Genomic DNA, 14,981 nt, shown 5'->3' with positions numbered 1-14,981 from the left:
AAGAACCTCTTGCTTTTGCCAGCAGGTCACTTGCTAGAACAGCGTATCAGTAGGAAAGAAATGACATTTACTTCTCTCTGCATGCTCCGAAGAGTGCAAGAGCCGCGAAACTACCGAAATTAATGTGCAGTTCCTATACAATGCTTGGTTCAAATTCTTCACTATAAATAGCAATGGTAAAGTCAGTCAACTAATGAATGACCTGTCTCAGGTAGGGTTCAGAACAATAAATGTAGGGTTCAGAACAAATCAAACATGAATTTAGTTGTAAATCAATACAGCAATGTCTCCTGCACAAAATACATGTGATGGGACAATTTTTTCCCTCAAATATCTGCCTTGTGTTGAAGCTCATGGAGGTTAGCTATGTGTTCATGTAACCACCACTGGTTCATGTAACTACGGCAGAATTTGCCCCACTAAATATAATAGTCATGTTCAATAAACGGCTAATAATATAAGCTTTCATACCCATAACTTTAAAATAGTTTTCACCCTTGACAGAATGTTTTTGTCTATGATTAGTTCTGTGCCTTTCTGGGTACATGTTTTCACTTTTCTAAACCTCTTCTATTAAAGAGGCTTCATTATTTGTCTCTTTACGAATTATTTTTCCTTTTATCAATGGCCCCAGTTTTGTTCATTTTGGTTCTCCTTCACGGGTAGAAAAATTCACTTATGAAGAGTGAAAGCTATCATGCTGCGCCTTTTTTTTTTTTTAAAGACTTCTATCACATTTCTTTATCCTGCCCCTTTCTTTCCAGTCAACAGTCAGTATTATTTCCTGTGTTACAAAGGGTAAGACGTACTTCAAATGATCTTTGAGGCTGCTGCAAATGCTACTTCCTGAGCAGCCTCTAGAAGCTGATTATTTAGGCAGCAGCAGCCTCTTGTAAAACCTGCTGAGGCCAGACCACTGCACTCTATGATCTTGACCAAGCTCCCAAAACTGTTTGAGGTCCTCTTGGCACTTGGATGAGCAACCTCCAAGGAAAGTGCTGGGGTACAGTAAATGGATTTAATGGTGGCTTTTTTTCTCTCTGGTTGATGCTGAACCATTGCCCCTCATGTGGTGCTACTGATCGTTGTGCAGTTGGAAATACCAGCTTTCAAATTTGACATAAAACAAAGGCCGCTTTGTCTTTCAAGATCCCAATACATTTTTTCTTGTTAAAAGGAGTCTCAGTGTACTGGCATAAAGTGCATTTATACTCTGAAAACTGCCCACAAAATTGGCATCCCGGGTTCCAAATCTATTAGTGTCTCAAAGATTCCAGACCAAATTTACTCAGTTTCCAAATAAAAAGAGGTTGTTTTTTTAACTATCTGCCCTGCAAATTCAGCCTTGCATTTGAGTTAAGCTCTGTTATTTTTGGCTAATGCATCACCAGCTAATGTACTGTTAATACACACAAAAAGCAGATCAGTTGAGTCAGAAGACGCCATTCTTAATTTCTTTTTTGATCATAAGTGTCCTGTACATTCCAGTTTTGGCAATACCATTCAACCTACTTAAATTCATCCTGCAGTTTCTTCTGGATATGACAGTCTTCATTTTGTGTGCTAAGACAGGCAAGATTTCTTTTAAGATTCAGTATATTTGTACAAAAACTCTGCAGGATTTCCACTTTCTGTTCACATATTTATTTATTTATTTATTTTATTTTCTAGTAGATTGGAGCCAGTCCATCACCCTCCGTCACAGAACAATAAAATCCTAAAGAAGGAAGGAAGATTCAGTATGCTTAACCAAATCTTCTCCTGCAAAAAGAAGAAAGATGATCAAAAAACAAACCAGAAAGACAGAGGCAGAGACAGATATCAAAAGGAAGAGACCTCAGAAGTTGATGACATTATCACTACGTTTGATTGCATTATGGACACAAACTGTAAAGACAACTCCGAGGAATGTATGACCGCTGTTGACTTTAAAAGAAGGAGCACAGACACCCAGAAGTACCTCATATCAGAAAAGAAGCAGCCAGAGTGTAATGGACTTCCTCCAATAAGAACACAAAGTCTCCCCCCCATTACTATAGGCAATTCTTTTCTAACAACTTCCCAGAGTGCAACTTCAAGTGTCTCCTTGGACAGTAATGCCTATCATTTTGCACACCAGTCTCAGAAAAGTAGAAGTGAACATGACTTGCTAGATCACAGAAGTAGCTGCCAGACTTTATCAGACAATCCTTGGAACACAGATGCTAACCAAATACTCTCGTATAAAGTCTGTACTGCAACTTCTTCAGATAAACTGATAGATGGTTTGCTCTCTGAAAGATCCAGCCATGTGCTTTTGTGCCCTCCCCACCTTCCCTATCTGCCTAGTTCTCCATCAGGTAATTTCTTTGTTCAATATCCCCCGTATCATCTAATCTCTACAGATATGGCAGGTTGGATAGGGGCATATTGGAAATATAGGTAAGTCTGAGTGCTGATATTTCTAATTTTTTTAGTTTATTCTTCCTGTATGCAGTAGGATTCCCAAAACAGCATCTTAAGAGATTTTTAGTTAATATATTGTCTTTTCAGCACTTCAGTTATATGTGCTGTGTTCAAATTTATGTTGTCTTCAGTGCTGAATTAAAGTTGCTAAATTTACTGAGTGTAAATGTTTTAATCTAGTATTTCGTAAGCTGTTCTGTAATGATAATGAAACGAAAGATGAGCCTGAGCTACAAGGTTCTGAAATGAATTTGGAGCTGATGTTTGGCAGTTTGGGATCCCAGTTTGGGATTCACGTCTGTCTCTTCATGAATCTGTCTATCAGGCCCCAATTCAGGAGATAATTTAAGGATACAAGCTATTTTAACTTCATTCCCAATTGTACTTCTTGCATGCTTCAATTTCAGCACATGCTTATGTACCTTCACAAAGTGGGATCTTATAGTACACCAAGCACCGTAATATCTAGATGCTAATTGAAAATTAAACAAACCCCTCCCCCCCCCGCTGCTATTTGTACACCAATTCCAAGAATAGATGTAATTTAAGTATTTGTATCTACCACCACTGCTGCTGTGGGACCATGTCAGAGCCCACTACCCTTCAGTTCAAGGAAGACTGGAAAGGACTCCTTTCTGACACTAACTCCTAACTGGTCAGATGCATCACTAATGATCCGTGGCTGCCTCGTGCATGGCAGTGAAAATTGAACAATCCACTAAGCTACTTGCTGCACAGTAGCTGAACTTTCATTACATTTGTAATAGAGATTCTGTAGACAAGATAATTTCAGAATAACTGATGTTGTGAAAATAAGGGCTAGAAATTATTTGTAGGGGGTTAAGTAGAGCCAGGTCCCTAAAAGTTTGACAGACCTTGGCTGATTAAGTTCACACAGTCTGGGACCCCAGATCTCTGCTTAGATGTTTTTTTCCCCCACCTTCCCCTTTGCCATCCTTCTCACTACATGTACCCAAGACTCCAGGTGAACTAGCAGTGACTGATGTGATGCAATCACCTTTAGACTGAACTCATCATGGTTCACTTCACACAACCCCTATTAAACAAATCCTGTCAGACTTCTTTGCACTGTGAGAGTTCAGTAGTCTGTGTACAGGCTCAGCTGCTCTTTAACAAGGAAAATTTTCCAACATTAAGATGATTCCCATTTTGGTAAATAACTACCAAGGAGGCTGAGGAATCGTTTAGGATCATGCAAGAGGTTTTCACTAGGGATAAAACTGAATAAAGGAAAACAGAGGCTGAATATTTGAAACTTTCCTCAAAGGAATTGTCTGTTTGACTGTGGAGTACTTTCACTGGGAAATGATGAAAGCCCTATCACTTAAATAATTTAAATCTACATTGTTGGCTTTTCTTAAGATGGCGTAATATGGTAAGGGTCAATCCTACTATGCTGGAGGGAGGGAGAGTTGGAGGCACACATAGGATCACCTAATTGCTATCTTTCCAAGAGTTTTTTATGTCTTAAAGCCCCAATCCTGCAAATGAATCTGCAAAAGTGGACACTTGTATCCACATAGAGACCCCATTAACTTCCATGGATCCTTGGGTGGGCGTAAAGGTCTGCCTGCATGAGTCTGCTTGAGGGACATGACCCAAGCATGGAACCTACAGGAAACAGTTAACTCATTATGATGGGAGCACTTTTTGTGTATGGAAGGGAAGAATGTATCCCCTTATCTCTAACGGTTTGCAATTTGCAAATTACAGTTAGAAAATTAACTTACTAAATAAAGCTGGAGCGCTGTCAGAGTTCAGTAGTCTGTACAGGCTGAGCTGCTCTTTAAGAAGGAAATTTTTCCAACAATAAGAAGATTCCAATAAGGTAGAATAGAGGACATCCATTGAAATGAATAAAACAAGGGCAGCTCACTAGTTGATGGAATATATTGCATAGCCCAGGTATTGTCTTAAAATATCATGATAGAAAAGAGCTGCGTGTGTTGTCTAAAAATGTGTCTTCTGCTGTAATTAGGGTCACCTGAATCCCTGTTATTAACACTACATTTACTTCATGAATTCAGAGCCTCATGGCTCTTACTTAAGCTCTGGATTTTTAGTCCTCTGTAGCTTTCACAGCATTTCCCTGCCTGCAGAATTGTACAGGTTTGGAAGTAAATGAAGGTTCTCCTCCAACAGCTGGGCTTGATATAGGGGAGGCCCTGTCGTAAAGCCCATTAACTTCATCTTGCACGAGGGGTAGGGACTAGAGAGAGAGACACATTTGGCTCTTTATTGTAATTAAATGTTAATATTCTTTTCCTTCATTTTCAGTACTGACAATGGTTGCTACATATAACTTCCTGTCCACCAAAAATATAGGACAGAATTATGGTTATCAGTCATTTGGTTTTTTTTTTTAGTAACTGAAGTTAATTTTCAAGTCATTATCTCAGCTGAAATTCAGCATTTAAGCCCTTATATGGAGTTATCTTTGCTAAAATTTAGAGCTATATTTTATGCTAATGCTACTGAGACATCTGTCATGAAACTGGGGATTTTTTTTCGCGGTTTTTTGTACTCTTGGAAATGAAAGCTCAGCTGATCTATCCACTGATTGCCCTTTGAATAAATGTCAGGTGAGTTTGCTGTTGGTAGCATTGGGCATTTTGAGCCTTACCATCTTACCACTGGCACAAATTTGAAGAAAAAACACTTTATCTTGGATTGTCTCCATCAGTGCGTGACCTTGGTAGAACCAGGATGATCAACTACCCCAAAAAGCATTGGCAATATTGCAGCAGAAACTCCTGTCAACTGTAGCTTTGACTTGGTATCAGCAATACAGAACATTTTGCTTAAATGAGCCTTGCTAGTATATCCCTTCGTAAAAACAGACAACCCTTCATCCACTCTGTGGACCAGAAAGGAGATAAATTACAGAAATTCCAAGCAATATCGGAAAGGGAACCCCTGTATAGGGTGGAAAGGCAGGTGCAAGAGATGTTTCCCACCACCACCATGTAACCATCTCCTGCCCTTCTTTATTGTTCATTTGTTTGTTGTGTATATTGCTAAGCCATCAGGCACAAGACTATACCTTGTTGTGTGTTTGTACAGCACCCAGTACATCTTGAGTGCTGTGATAGGTAATCTAAAAATTGGGCTAATAATAAAAAAGGGAACATGTTTTGGCAGAGAGGGTAAGGAGCTGGCAATAGCTGATCTGTGTGACCTGCTCCCTTTTTCAAAGCTAAGGGGTAATTTGATACCCTATGCACCAGAACTTATTTCTGTGCCACATGAAACCCCAATGGAGGGATCATGTGCCCATTTGCAAATGGGGTGCAAATAGCAACACAGCTGCAGTGCCAGCTATCATAAAACTTGCAATGTAATAAAATGTCAGCAAAGATTACAACATTTTGCAATCAAAACAGCATATCCTTACTACCCCATACAAAAACAAATGCCGTCAAAGTATGTACTTTGAGCCCAAAGAAAACATTTGGGAGAAGAGAAATTCTCTCTGCCTGGTGAAATACATCCACTTTATTCCAGACCTTCTAACCAACAACAAGGATTAGAATATCAGGGTTGGAAGGGACCTCAGGAGGTCATATAGTCCAACCCTCTGCTCAATGCAGGATCAATCCCCAACTAAATCATCCCAGCCAGGGCTTTGTCAAGCCTGATCTTAAAAACCTCTAAGGAAGGAGATTCCACCACTTCCCTCGGTAACCCATTCCAGTGCTTTACCATCCTCCTAGTGAAAAAGTTTTTCCTAATATCCAACCTAAACCTCCCCCACTGCAACTTGAGACCATTACTCCTTGTTCTGTCATCTGCTACTACTGAGAACAGTCTAGATCCATCCTCTTGGGAACCCCCTTTCAGGCAGTTGAAAGTAGCTATCAAATCCTCCCTCATTTTTCTCTTCTGCAAACTAAATAATCCCAATTCCCTCAGCCTCTTCTCATAAATCATGTGCACCAACCCCCTAATCATTTTTGTTGCTCTCCGCCGGACTCTCCAATTTTTCCACATCCTTCTTGTAGTGTGGGGCCCAAAATTGGACACAGTACTCCAGATGAGGCCTCACCAATGCCAAATAGAGGGGAATGATCACATCCCTCAATCTCCTGGCAATGCCCCTACTTATACAGCCCAAAATGCCATTAGCCTTCTTGGCAACAAGGACACACTGTTGACCCATATCCAGCTTCTCATCCACTGTAACTCCTAAGTCTTTTTCTGCAGAACTGCTGCCTAGCCACTTGGTCCCTAGTCTGTAGCAGTTCATAGGATTCTTCCATCCTAAGTGCAGGACTCTGCTTTTGTCCTTGTTGAACTTCATCAGATTTCTTTTGGCTCAGTCCTCTAATCTGTCTAGGTCCCTCTGTATCCTATCCCTACCCTCCAGCATATCTACCACTCCTCCCAGTTTAGTGTCATCTGCAAACTTGCTGAGGGTGCAATCCACGCCATCCTTCAGATCATTAACGAAGATATTGAACAAAACCAGCCCCAGGACCAACCGTTGAGGAACTCCGCTTGATAAAGGGTGCCAACTAGACATGGAGCCATTGATCACTACCCTTTGAGCCCGATGATCTAGCCAGCTTTCTATCCACCTTATAGTCCATTCATCCAGCCCATACTACTTTAACTTGCTGACAAGAATTCTGTAGGAGACTATATTAAAAGCCTTGCTAAAGTCAAAGAATAACACATCCATTGTATCCCAGTCATTCATATCAAAGCATATAAATTATGCTCTATTGTCATTTTGTCACCACACTTCCTCATTTATGAAATAAGTCCTTTTCTTTCGAGAAATAACAAAATCCCACAGTCAGTCAATCTCATATACATACATTCAAATTAAGCAAAACCAACAGTTTCCAATTTAAAGCATCACAATAGAGCAAACACAACTTGACTATAGTAATGGAAGCAGATGGACATTCTCTGCTACCTTGAAGTTTATGTAGTCATTTATCCTCATGCAAAGTGGATGTAAGATAGCGACAGCATTTTACAACCGTTTGGCTGTATTGGGGATTAAACAGAATGCCAAACAAAGGAAAAGCAGGTCTAGGGAGTTCACTGGCATTTAGACTCTAGTGGTGGGGCAAAATCTCTGATTTCCACAGGTGTTCTTCATATTTTTACAAAGCTATTTTGGCCTGATCCAAAACCCATAGAAGCCAGTGGACAGATGCCCATTGCTTTCAATGGGCTTTGAGTCAGGCCTTTTGTCCAGAACTGGTGAGATGAATTACACTTGTCTACGTAGAGGACAGTAGGCCTAGTCTACACTAGGGGGCGGGGTCGATGTAAGACACTTTGACTTCAGCTATGCTATTCCCATAGCTGAAGTTACGTATCTTATTTCGACTTACCTCCTGTCCTCATGGCGCGGGATCAATGGCCACGGCTCCCCCTGTCAACTCTGCTACCGCCACTCGCCCTGGTGGAGTTCTGGAGTTCTCTAGATGAGACGCAATATATCGATCCCTGATAAACCGATCACTACCCGCCAATCCAGCGGGTAGTGTACCATACCCTTAGGTATGAAACACTGACTTCAAGACCTCATTTCAGAAATGAGAACAGCAAACTATCTATACTACAGATGGATGCACATGCAAGTGTTCAGCCCTATTGGCTTCCTATGTGGATCTAGTTACAAAATGTTGGGCCAATTTTAAACAAGACAGTACAAATGAATGTTACGCACAAGATGAGAGAACGGGAACCAGAGTGACAGTAACAAGGTCATGTTGTTATGTAGACTTTTTATGTGCATAACTTAATGGTGTCAACTCATTTTTATGAATGAATGTAAATTAATAAATATCAGCAATCACCACTGAGCTTCTGTCTAGCCATTTTCAGTTGGTTTTCTGTAGACAAGAAGGTACCCATTTCTGAATATTAACACAGAAGTTGTTAGTCTACCAGCAAGTAGAGTACTGTCATGCTCCATATTATTTCCAAGTACATATAGTATGTATATATTTTTCTATCACAGGGAAAAGTTTTCAACAGATGTTCCTAGACCGACCCAAAGTAAAAGACCTTACTCCTGTACGGAACAATCTAGCTCCCATACCAGACCACTGTGTTCAGAAAAGTAAGTAGAGCATCTAAATTACTGTAGCACTCCTATGTGAATCTGTAAAGCATTTGCATTGGGATTGTTTTTCAATTTTTCTTTATCCCAGATGTGTTTGATATAATTGGTCTAGCAACAGTTATCAGCATTATCATATAGGAGAATTTAATTCTAGGATAGCAGGGGCTGGAATATGTTGCAGATGTAGTATGTTCAGCCTTCAGTGGAAGTGCCTTGTACCACTCTGGTAGCAGCCTTTCCTAGATACTCCGAAGCAATGTTTTACTACTGAAGAGCAGGGATGTATATACAATGTGCTGTAGACGTTTCTGATAGGTACAGTGCCACTGAAAAGTGAAGATGTATCCTGCTTGGTGCATTTTGGAGCAATGCTTCATGTGTGCAATAAAAACATGGATACACAATGGCTCTACTATAGATAATATGAAAAAAATCCATCATCTCCCATATGTCCTTGGCTGTGATCATGGCCAGAAAGATAATTAGATCTGGAACTTTGGGTGCCTACCACACACCAAGTCATTTTCTTGAGGGAGAGACCGTGCACAAGTGAGAAGGTGGTCTGTGCTGATCTTCTACTCTGTATTATGGTCTGGTGCTTAGACTTGATCTTAAGCAAGAGCATATAACTTTATATCCTCATATTCAGTCTAATGTATTGTATTATATATTGCACAACAGACCTTTCAAAGCATTAGTTTATCTGTCTACAGTAACCTAGGTGTCTAGGTTTTGACAGTGTGCACATTACCATGGTGTCTGAGCTGCTAGATAATTTTGGGTCACTATTTCATCATAGACAGCTACAAATGTGTACAGTTTATGGGTCAGAGACTCTCAATCCTATCTGCAAGTGAAAGGATGGGAGGTGGAACTTTAGGCTGTCTCCTACTTCACAGGAAGCTGGTGGCAGTTGCCTTCACTCATTCTCTACGGCTGTGCTCGGTGCTTGCAATTATGACTCTCTTGATAGCTTCTGCTGTAATCAAGGGGAGCAGGAAGATAGTGAGGGCCTCTCTTGCTGTAGACTGCCAGCCAGTTCCTCTCCATTTCCATGGGAACCCCAAGAGAGCTGCTGCAAGAGCAAAGAGAGCCCGTCCCTGCCCCATTTATCAGCACCAGCAGGGGAGAGAATGTTTAAAAAGTCAGGACAGAGGCCAGTGTCTGAGCTTTAGCTGGAGCCAGACACAGTGAGGCACTTGGGTGTAACAACCAATGCCAGCCCCACTCTCAGCACAATAGCATGGTCTCACATTTCTGTGCTCCATTAAGTCCAGACATCTGTTTTGAATGAGGATTTGTGGGTTTGCCATTTATCAAAGCACAAATCAGCCAGGTCCTATACCACCAACTTTTAGAGCTAAGCAAAAGGCTTCTTGCCCATTAGGACCTGAGTTCTACCACTCCGGAATCTGTGTGTCTGCAGTTGAAGTTGACCACATTGCTAACAACAAAAAAATAAAGGAAGCTGCACTCCTTACACTGCTCTGCACGTTAATGATGTTTCCAGCCAGAGTGATGGGAAAACAGAACCCTGAACTCTGCTGTTGTCTAGAAAGTAAAAGAGAAACTCATGTTCACCTCTTCTCTTTTGAAGCAAAGACATGAAGAATGCTTAAGTGACACTCCATGTCGTCAAAGAAAAATTCTTTAGCTACTTGAAGAACCAGAGCTTCAAGTTGTCTCTTTAATTTTAAACTCTGATGTTTAAATATTATCTGCTCATCCCCAGTTAGCATACTGTTGTTAGGTATAACTTTCAATGGTGGATTTCATAGTCATTGGTATTTATGTAGACTTAATTCACACAAGCAATCAGGGTTTTTCAGCTACAAGCAGCATATTACTGTTAAGCATCACAGATAGAGGTGTGAGGTATTAATGTTTAGCAGCAGTGCCATATACAGGGTATCATCTTTCCTAGGGCAGGGGAAATTAAAAAAAAGGTGTTTGCAAAACTGATTACATGTTTTACTTGCTGTAGAAAACAGCAGAGAAAAACTTAAATATGGCGGGTGAAATCCAACACTGTTGGAGTTTATCTTACTCAGGTGAACTTCCCTGGGAGTAAAACTTCAAGAGTGGTACCTAGATCTACTCAAATTGATTTCAATATATCTAGGTTTCCACTCCTGAAGTTTTACTCCCAGGGAAGTTTACCTGAGTAAGAATGTTAGATTCAAATAGAAAAGACAGGATTTCATGATTTTTTAATTAAATTGAAACAAGTGCTAAATACATAGAATAAAAAGGTGAAAGAAAACACAATAAAAGTATAAAAATAATTAGAAAGAGAACTGAAACCTCTGTGAATGTCAACAGAAAAGGTACATCCCCTCAAAAAAACGGAAGAGAAACAAAAAGAGGAAGATGTATTCGCCTTAAAACAACTTTAAAAATACCTTTTAGAAAGAAGTTTATAAGTAGCACTGAAGCAGGAACATACGAAAATAAACAACATATGTGGGAGGAGCTACTAGGCTGGCTTTAAGCCATCATTTTGACCTCCCAATCTTGGGCTTCTTCTGGGAGCTGGAGACATTAGTTTCTAAGGAGCCACAAGTACCCCTCATTCTTTTAATTTCCTATGGCTGCCCTGTTGGCCTGAAATCTATGCAGAGTTCAGTGCTGCTGCCCCACCCCCAACACACCCTTCCTGTCCCTGGTATATACCTCCTAAACCAAGGCTTGCAAAAGGGTCCTCATAAGACAGCCTTAAGCCTGACTGTCCTCCCCTGGCAAAATATTGGGCTTTTAAGCAGGGCCGGCTCTAGCCATTTTGCTGCCCCAAGCACGGCGGCACGCAGCGCGGAGCGCTCTGCCACTCGCTGGTCCTGCGGCTCTGGTGGACCTCCCTCAGGCATGCCTGCGGATGCTCCACCGGAGCCGCGGGACCAGTGGACCCTTCGCAGGCACGCCTGCGGGAGGTCCACCGGAGCCGCCTGCCGCCTTCTCGGCAACCGGCAGAGCGCCCCCCACGGCATGCCGCCCCAAGCACGTGCTTGGCGTGCTGGGGCCTGGAGCCAGCCCTGCTTTTAAGGGCCTCTTATACTGCTCTGGCCCTTTCATGTGGCAGAAAAGGGCTAGAACTGTGGTGAAATTCACACCTCTTAAATATAAATATGAGTAGATCTGATTCAACAGGTCAATTCTGAAAATAGGAATAATGGTCATTTTTGCCATTATTCTTTATAACTGAAAGTTTCTTCATCAGCATGGGCTGAAGAATAATGTTTACTATAGAGAATTCCACAAAGAACTCTCCTCTTTCAGAATGGCTGCCATCTCCTATTGGTCTCAGTGGGAGGAGGCTAAAAATGCCCTTTGCAAAGAAACCCTCCTTCAAAATGACCACTGCCTCCCATTTTTCTCAATGAGAGTGAAGCCAAGCTGCACTCAGGGAAGTTGTGGACTCAGGCCGCCATCTTCTTTGAGGGCAGGTTGGCATCACTCTCATTGAGAAAAATGGGAGTCAGTGGCCATTTTGAAAAAGGGTATCTTTGAAAGGTTAGTCCTCTACTCTCACTTTCTTCATGTGTAACAAAGTGGTTGAATTCTCCGTTTTAAGTGAAAAATCTCAATTTTTAACTTATGGAAGTGCCAGTCACGGTTCCAAATATTTCCCCAACCTTTGCCTTTCCAACCAGTATTATTTCCATTTTGTCATGATTTACCCTGCTACATTCTCTTTCCAAGTCTTACCTATGATGCCTTTGTCCTCACTCCACAGTTGCTCTTCTAGCATCCCCTGGGTACCAGCTCTCTGACAATCTTCCTCTTGTCTCTGCAGACACGAGCAGTTCACAATAGTCATACTTGAGCATTGAGGAACCCAGGGCTGGACAGGCATAGAATTGCTACTAGAGTCTTTTTCTTCCCCAGAGGACTGACCCTGCCCTGCCCTGCCAGCGGAGCTGCCCAGCTAAGGCAGGCTAGTGCCTACCTGTTCCAACACTGCACTGCGCCCCAGAAGTGGCCAGCAGCAGGTCCAGCTTCTAGGCAGGGGGTCACGGGGCTCCACACACTGCCCCCACACCAAGCACCAGCTCCACACTCCCATTGGCCAGTGAGGGCGGTGCCTGCAGACAAGAGCCACATGGAGCCATTTGTATGCCTCCGCCATGGAGCCGGACCTGCTACTGGCCGCTTCCGGGGTGCAGCATCATCTGCGGTGCCAGGGGACAGACAGGAAGCCTGCCTCTGCACCCTGGCTACACCACTGATTGGGAGCCACCAGAGGTAAGCCTGTGCCCCAACCCCGCACCCCAATCCCCTGCCCCAGCCCTGGGCATTCCCCAACCCGGATCCCCTTCCTGCACCCCAAACCTGTCATCTCTGGCCCCATCCCAGAGCCTGTACTCCCAGGCCAGAGCCCTGACCCCATCCCAAACCCCAATCTCTTGCCCTGCCCTGAGCCCCCCGCAAACCCAGAGCTCCCTCCCGCACCCCAAACTCCTCATCCTGCCCCCCAGAACCTGCACCCCCAGCCCAGAGCTCTGACTCCCTCCTGCACCCCAACCCCCTGCCCCAGCCCAGACCCCCCTCCCACACCTTGAACCCCTCATTCCCAGCTCCACCCTGCAGCCCTCGCCCTCAACACTCTGCCCTAGCCCTGAGTCCCTCCCACACCTCAAACCACTCATCACCAGGTCCATTGGGTCACAGGCATCAAAAATTTTCTTCAACTGGGTCCCCAGAAAAAAAGTTTGAAAACCACTGTCCTAGAGGGAGTTTTGCATTATTCAGGATCCGACAAACAGGGCTTGACTTTTGGCCACCTCATCTTGCCTGTTTGAAAGAATGTTACTATGTAGTGGCTTCTGATGCTTGGTGGTGACATCACCACAGCACAGCAGGCCCGTGCAAGGTTCTCTAAACCACTTACACTTTTAGTTAAGGGCTTAAGTGAGTCTTGGTGTTTAGGGCCTTCTGCAGACCCTTTGCACTGGTGTGAATTTCACTTAGGTGAATAACAATCTGCAAATGTCACAGATGTTGAGCTTAGTGCTGTCCTCTTAAGAAATGAGTGAGTGTTCCTCTGGATGTGTTCGGTCTCTGTGCAAAAGTCTCCACTAAACCAATTTTACCACATGCCACAAAATAGCAATCCTGACCCTTTCCTTTTTAGCACATTACACTGCATGTGTCCCAGGAGTCATCCAGGCAAATTCTGTACAAAGTGACTCAAACCATAATCGGTGCATTTTTTCTTTTAAAAATGTTTCTTGAATTACAGTATTAACTATTAATGAACCATGAATCTGAGCTATGCATCATGTTAAACTGCAAAAGACCAGGCAGCTGGCTTACAATACTGCCTATTACACACCATGATAACTTGGTTTGTGTGCTTTGATCAAGATTGAGTTTGGAATAGACTTGTGTGTTTAGAAGATAGTAAAAATTAAAAAAAAATAAATAAATTAAAAAAAAAAAAAAAGACTTCCAGTACTTTTAAATCCTATTTATAAAAATCTGCTTTGCAACAAACGGGACCCCTGTGGCCATTCTGGACTTATTGTTCATGGCAAAAGAAGAATTATTAGATAGGCATGTGGCTTTGGAAGGGGATGGTTGGGAGAACTTCAGCCTTTGTTATATAATGCATACAGCAAAAAAAAAAAAAAAATCCTATCTATATATGGAGAGGGAAGCTGTTTCAGTGTCCATTGAAGCCAACAGGAAAACTACCATTGACTTCAATAGGAGTTGAATCAGGTCCTTGATGGCAGGGCCGGCTTTAGGCCGATTCGCCCGATTCCTGGGAATCGGGCCCCGCGCCTAAGAGGGCCCCACGCTTTAGGCGCCTTTAAATTTTTTTTACTTACCCTGGCTGCAGTCTGCTCTGGGGTCTTCCATGGCCCAGCTCCCCTGACCAAAGCACCGGTGGGAGCGCGACTGCCCTGCGGCCCCGCTCTCCTGGCTGGAGCTGCGGCTGGAGCACGGCAAGCCCCGTGCCCCCGGCTGTAGCTCCGGGGCCTTTAAATAGCCCCCAGAGCCCTGGGGTAGCAGGGTGTTCTGGGGGCTATTTAAAGGGCCACGGCTCCAGCTGCCTCTGCCACCCCGGTCCTTTAAATAGCCACCGGAGCCCCGTCGCCCCCATGCATTCCCCGGGGCTCCCACAGCTATTTAAAATGTCCAGGGCGGGGTAGAAGCAGGGGAGTCCCAGGCCCTTTAAATAGCCCCCAGAGCCCTGGGATAGCGGGGGGCTTTTTAAAGGGCCAGGGCTCCAGCTGCCTCTGCTGCACCCCCTGCCCTGCCCGCACCAACCCCGCCCCCCGCTGCCTGCAGCCAGCTCTGCACCCTCTGCCCACAGCCAGCCCCTACCAAACCCCCTGCCCTGTCTCCAGCCAACTCCTGCCACACACCCCTGCCCACACCAGCCCTGCACTGCCCGCCCTGCCCTGTCTCCAGCCAACCCCTGCTGCAC

At 43.5% G+C, this 14,981-nt stretch overlaps 2 protein-coding genes across 4 annotated transcripts in view; one reads left to right on the top strand and one right to left on the bottom strand.

The window, feature by feature from the left end:
- The window catches only part of LOC127047952 (uncharacterized), a 438,685-nt gene that overhangs the window by 293,284 nt on the left and 130,420 nt on the right, over nt 1–14,981 (bottom strand). The window lies entirely within an intron of this gene.
- Nucleotides 1–14,981, top strand: part of ANKRD55 (ankyrin repeat domain 55) — a 72,351-nt gene that overhangs the window by 49,013 nt on the left and 8,357 nt on the right. Inside the window, exons 9-10 of one of the 3 annotated variants that reach the window (XM_050946959.1) lie at nt 1,675–2,339; nt 8,447–8,548. In XM_050946959.1, the coding sequence (XP_050802916.1) occupies nt 1,675–2,339; nt 8,447–8,548 (767 nt within the window). Of the gene's footprint in view, nt 1–1,671; nt 2,422–8,446; nt 8,549–14,981 lie in introns of all 3 variants that reach the window. The other 2 variants (XM_050946958.1, XM_050946960.1) reach the window with 2 other exon arrangements.

The sequence above is a fragment of the Gopherus flavomarginatus genome, chromosome 3, assembly GCF_025201925.1.
Source record: "Gopherus flavomarginatus isolate rGopFla2 chromosome 3, rGopFla2.mat.asm, whole genome shotgun sequence".
Taxonomy (NCBI): Eukaryota; Metazoa; Chordata; order Testudines; family Testudinidae; genus Gopherus; species Gopherus flavomarginatus.
This window is presented reverse-complemented; position numbering and strand designations above follow the sequence as displayed.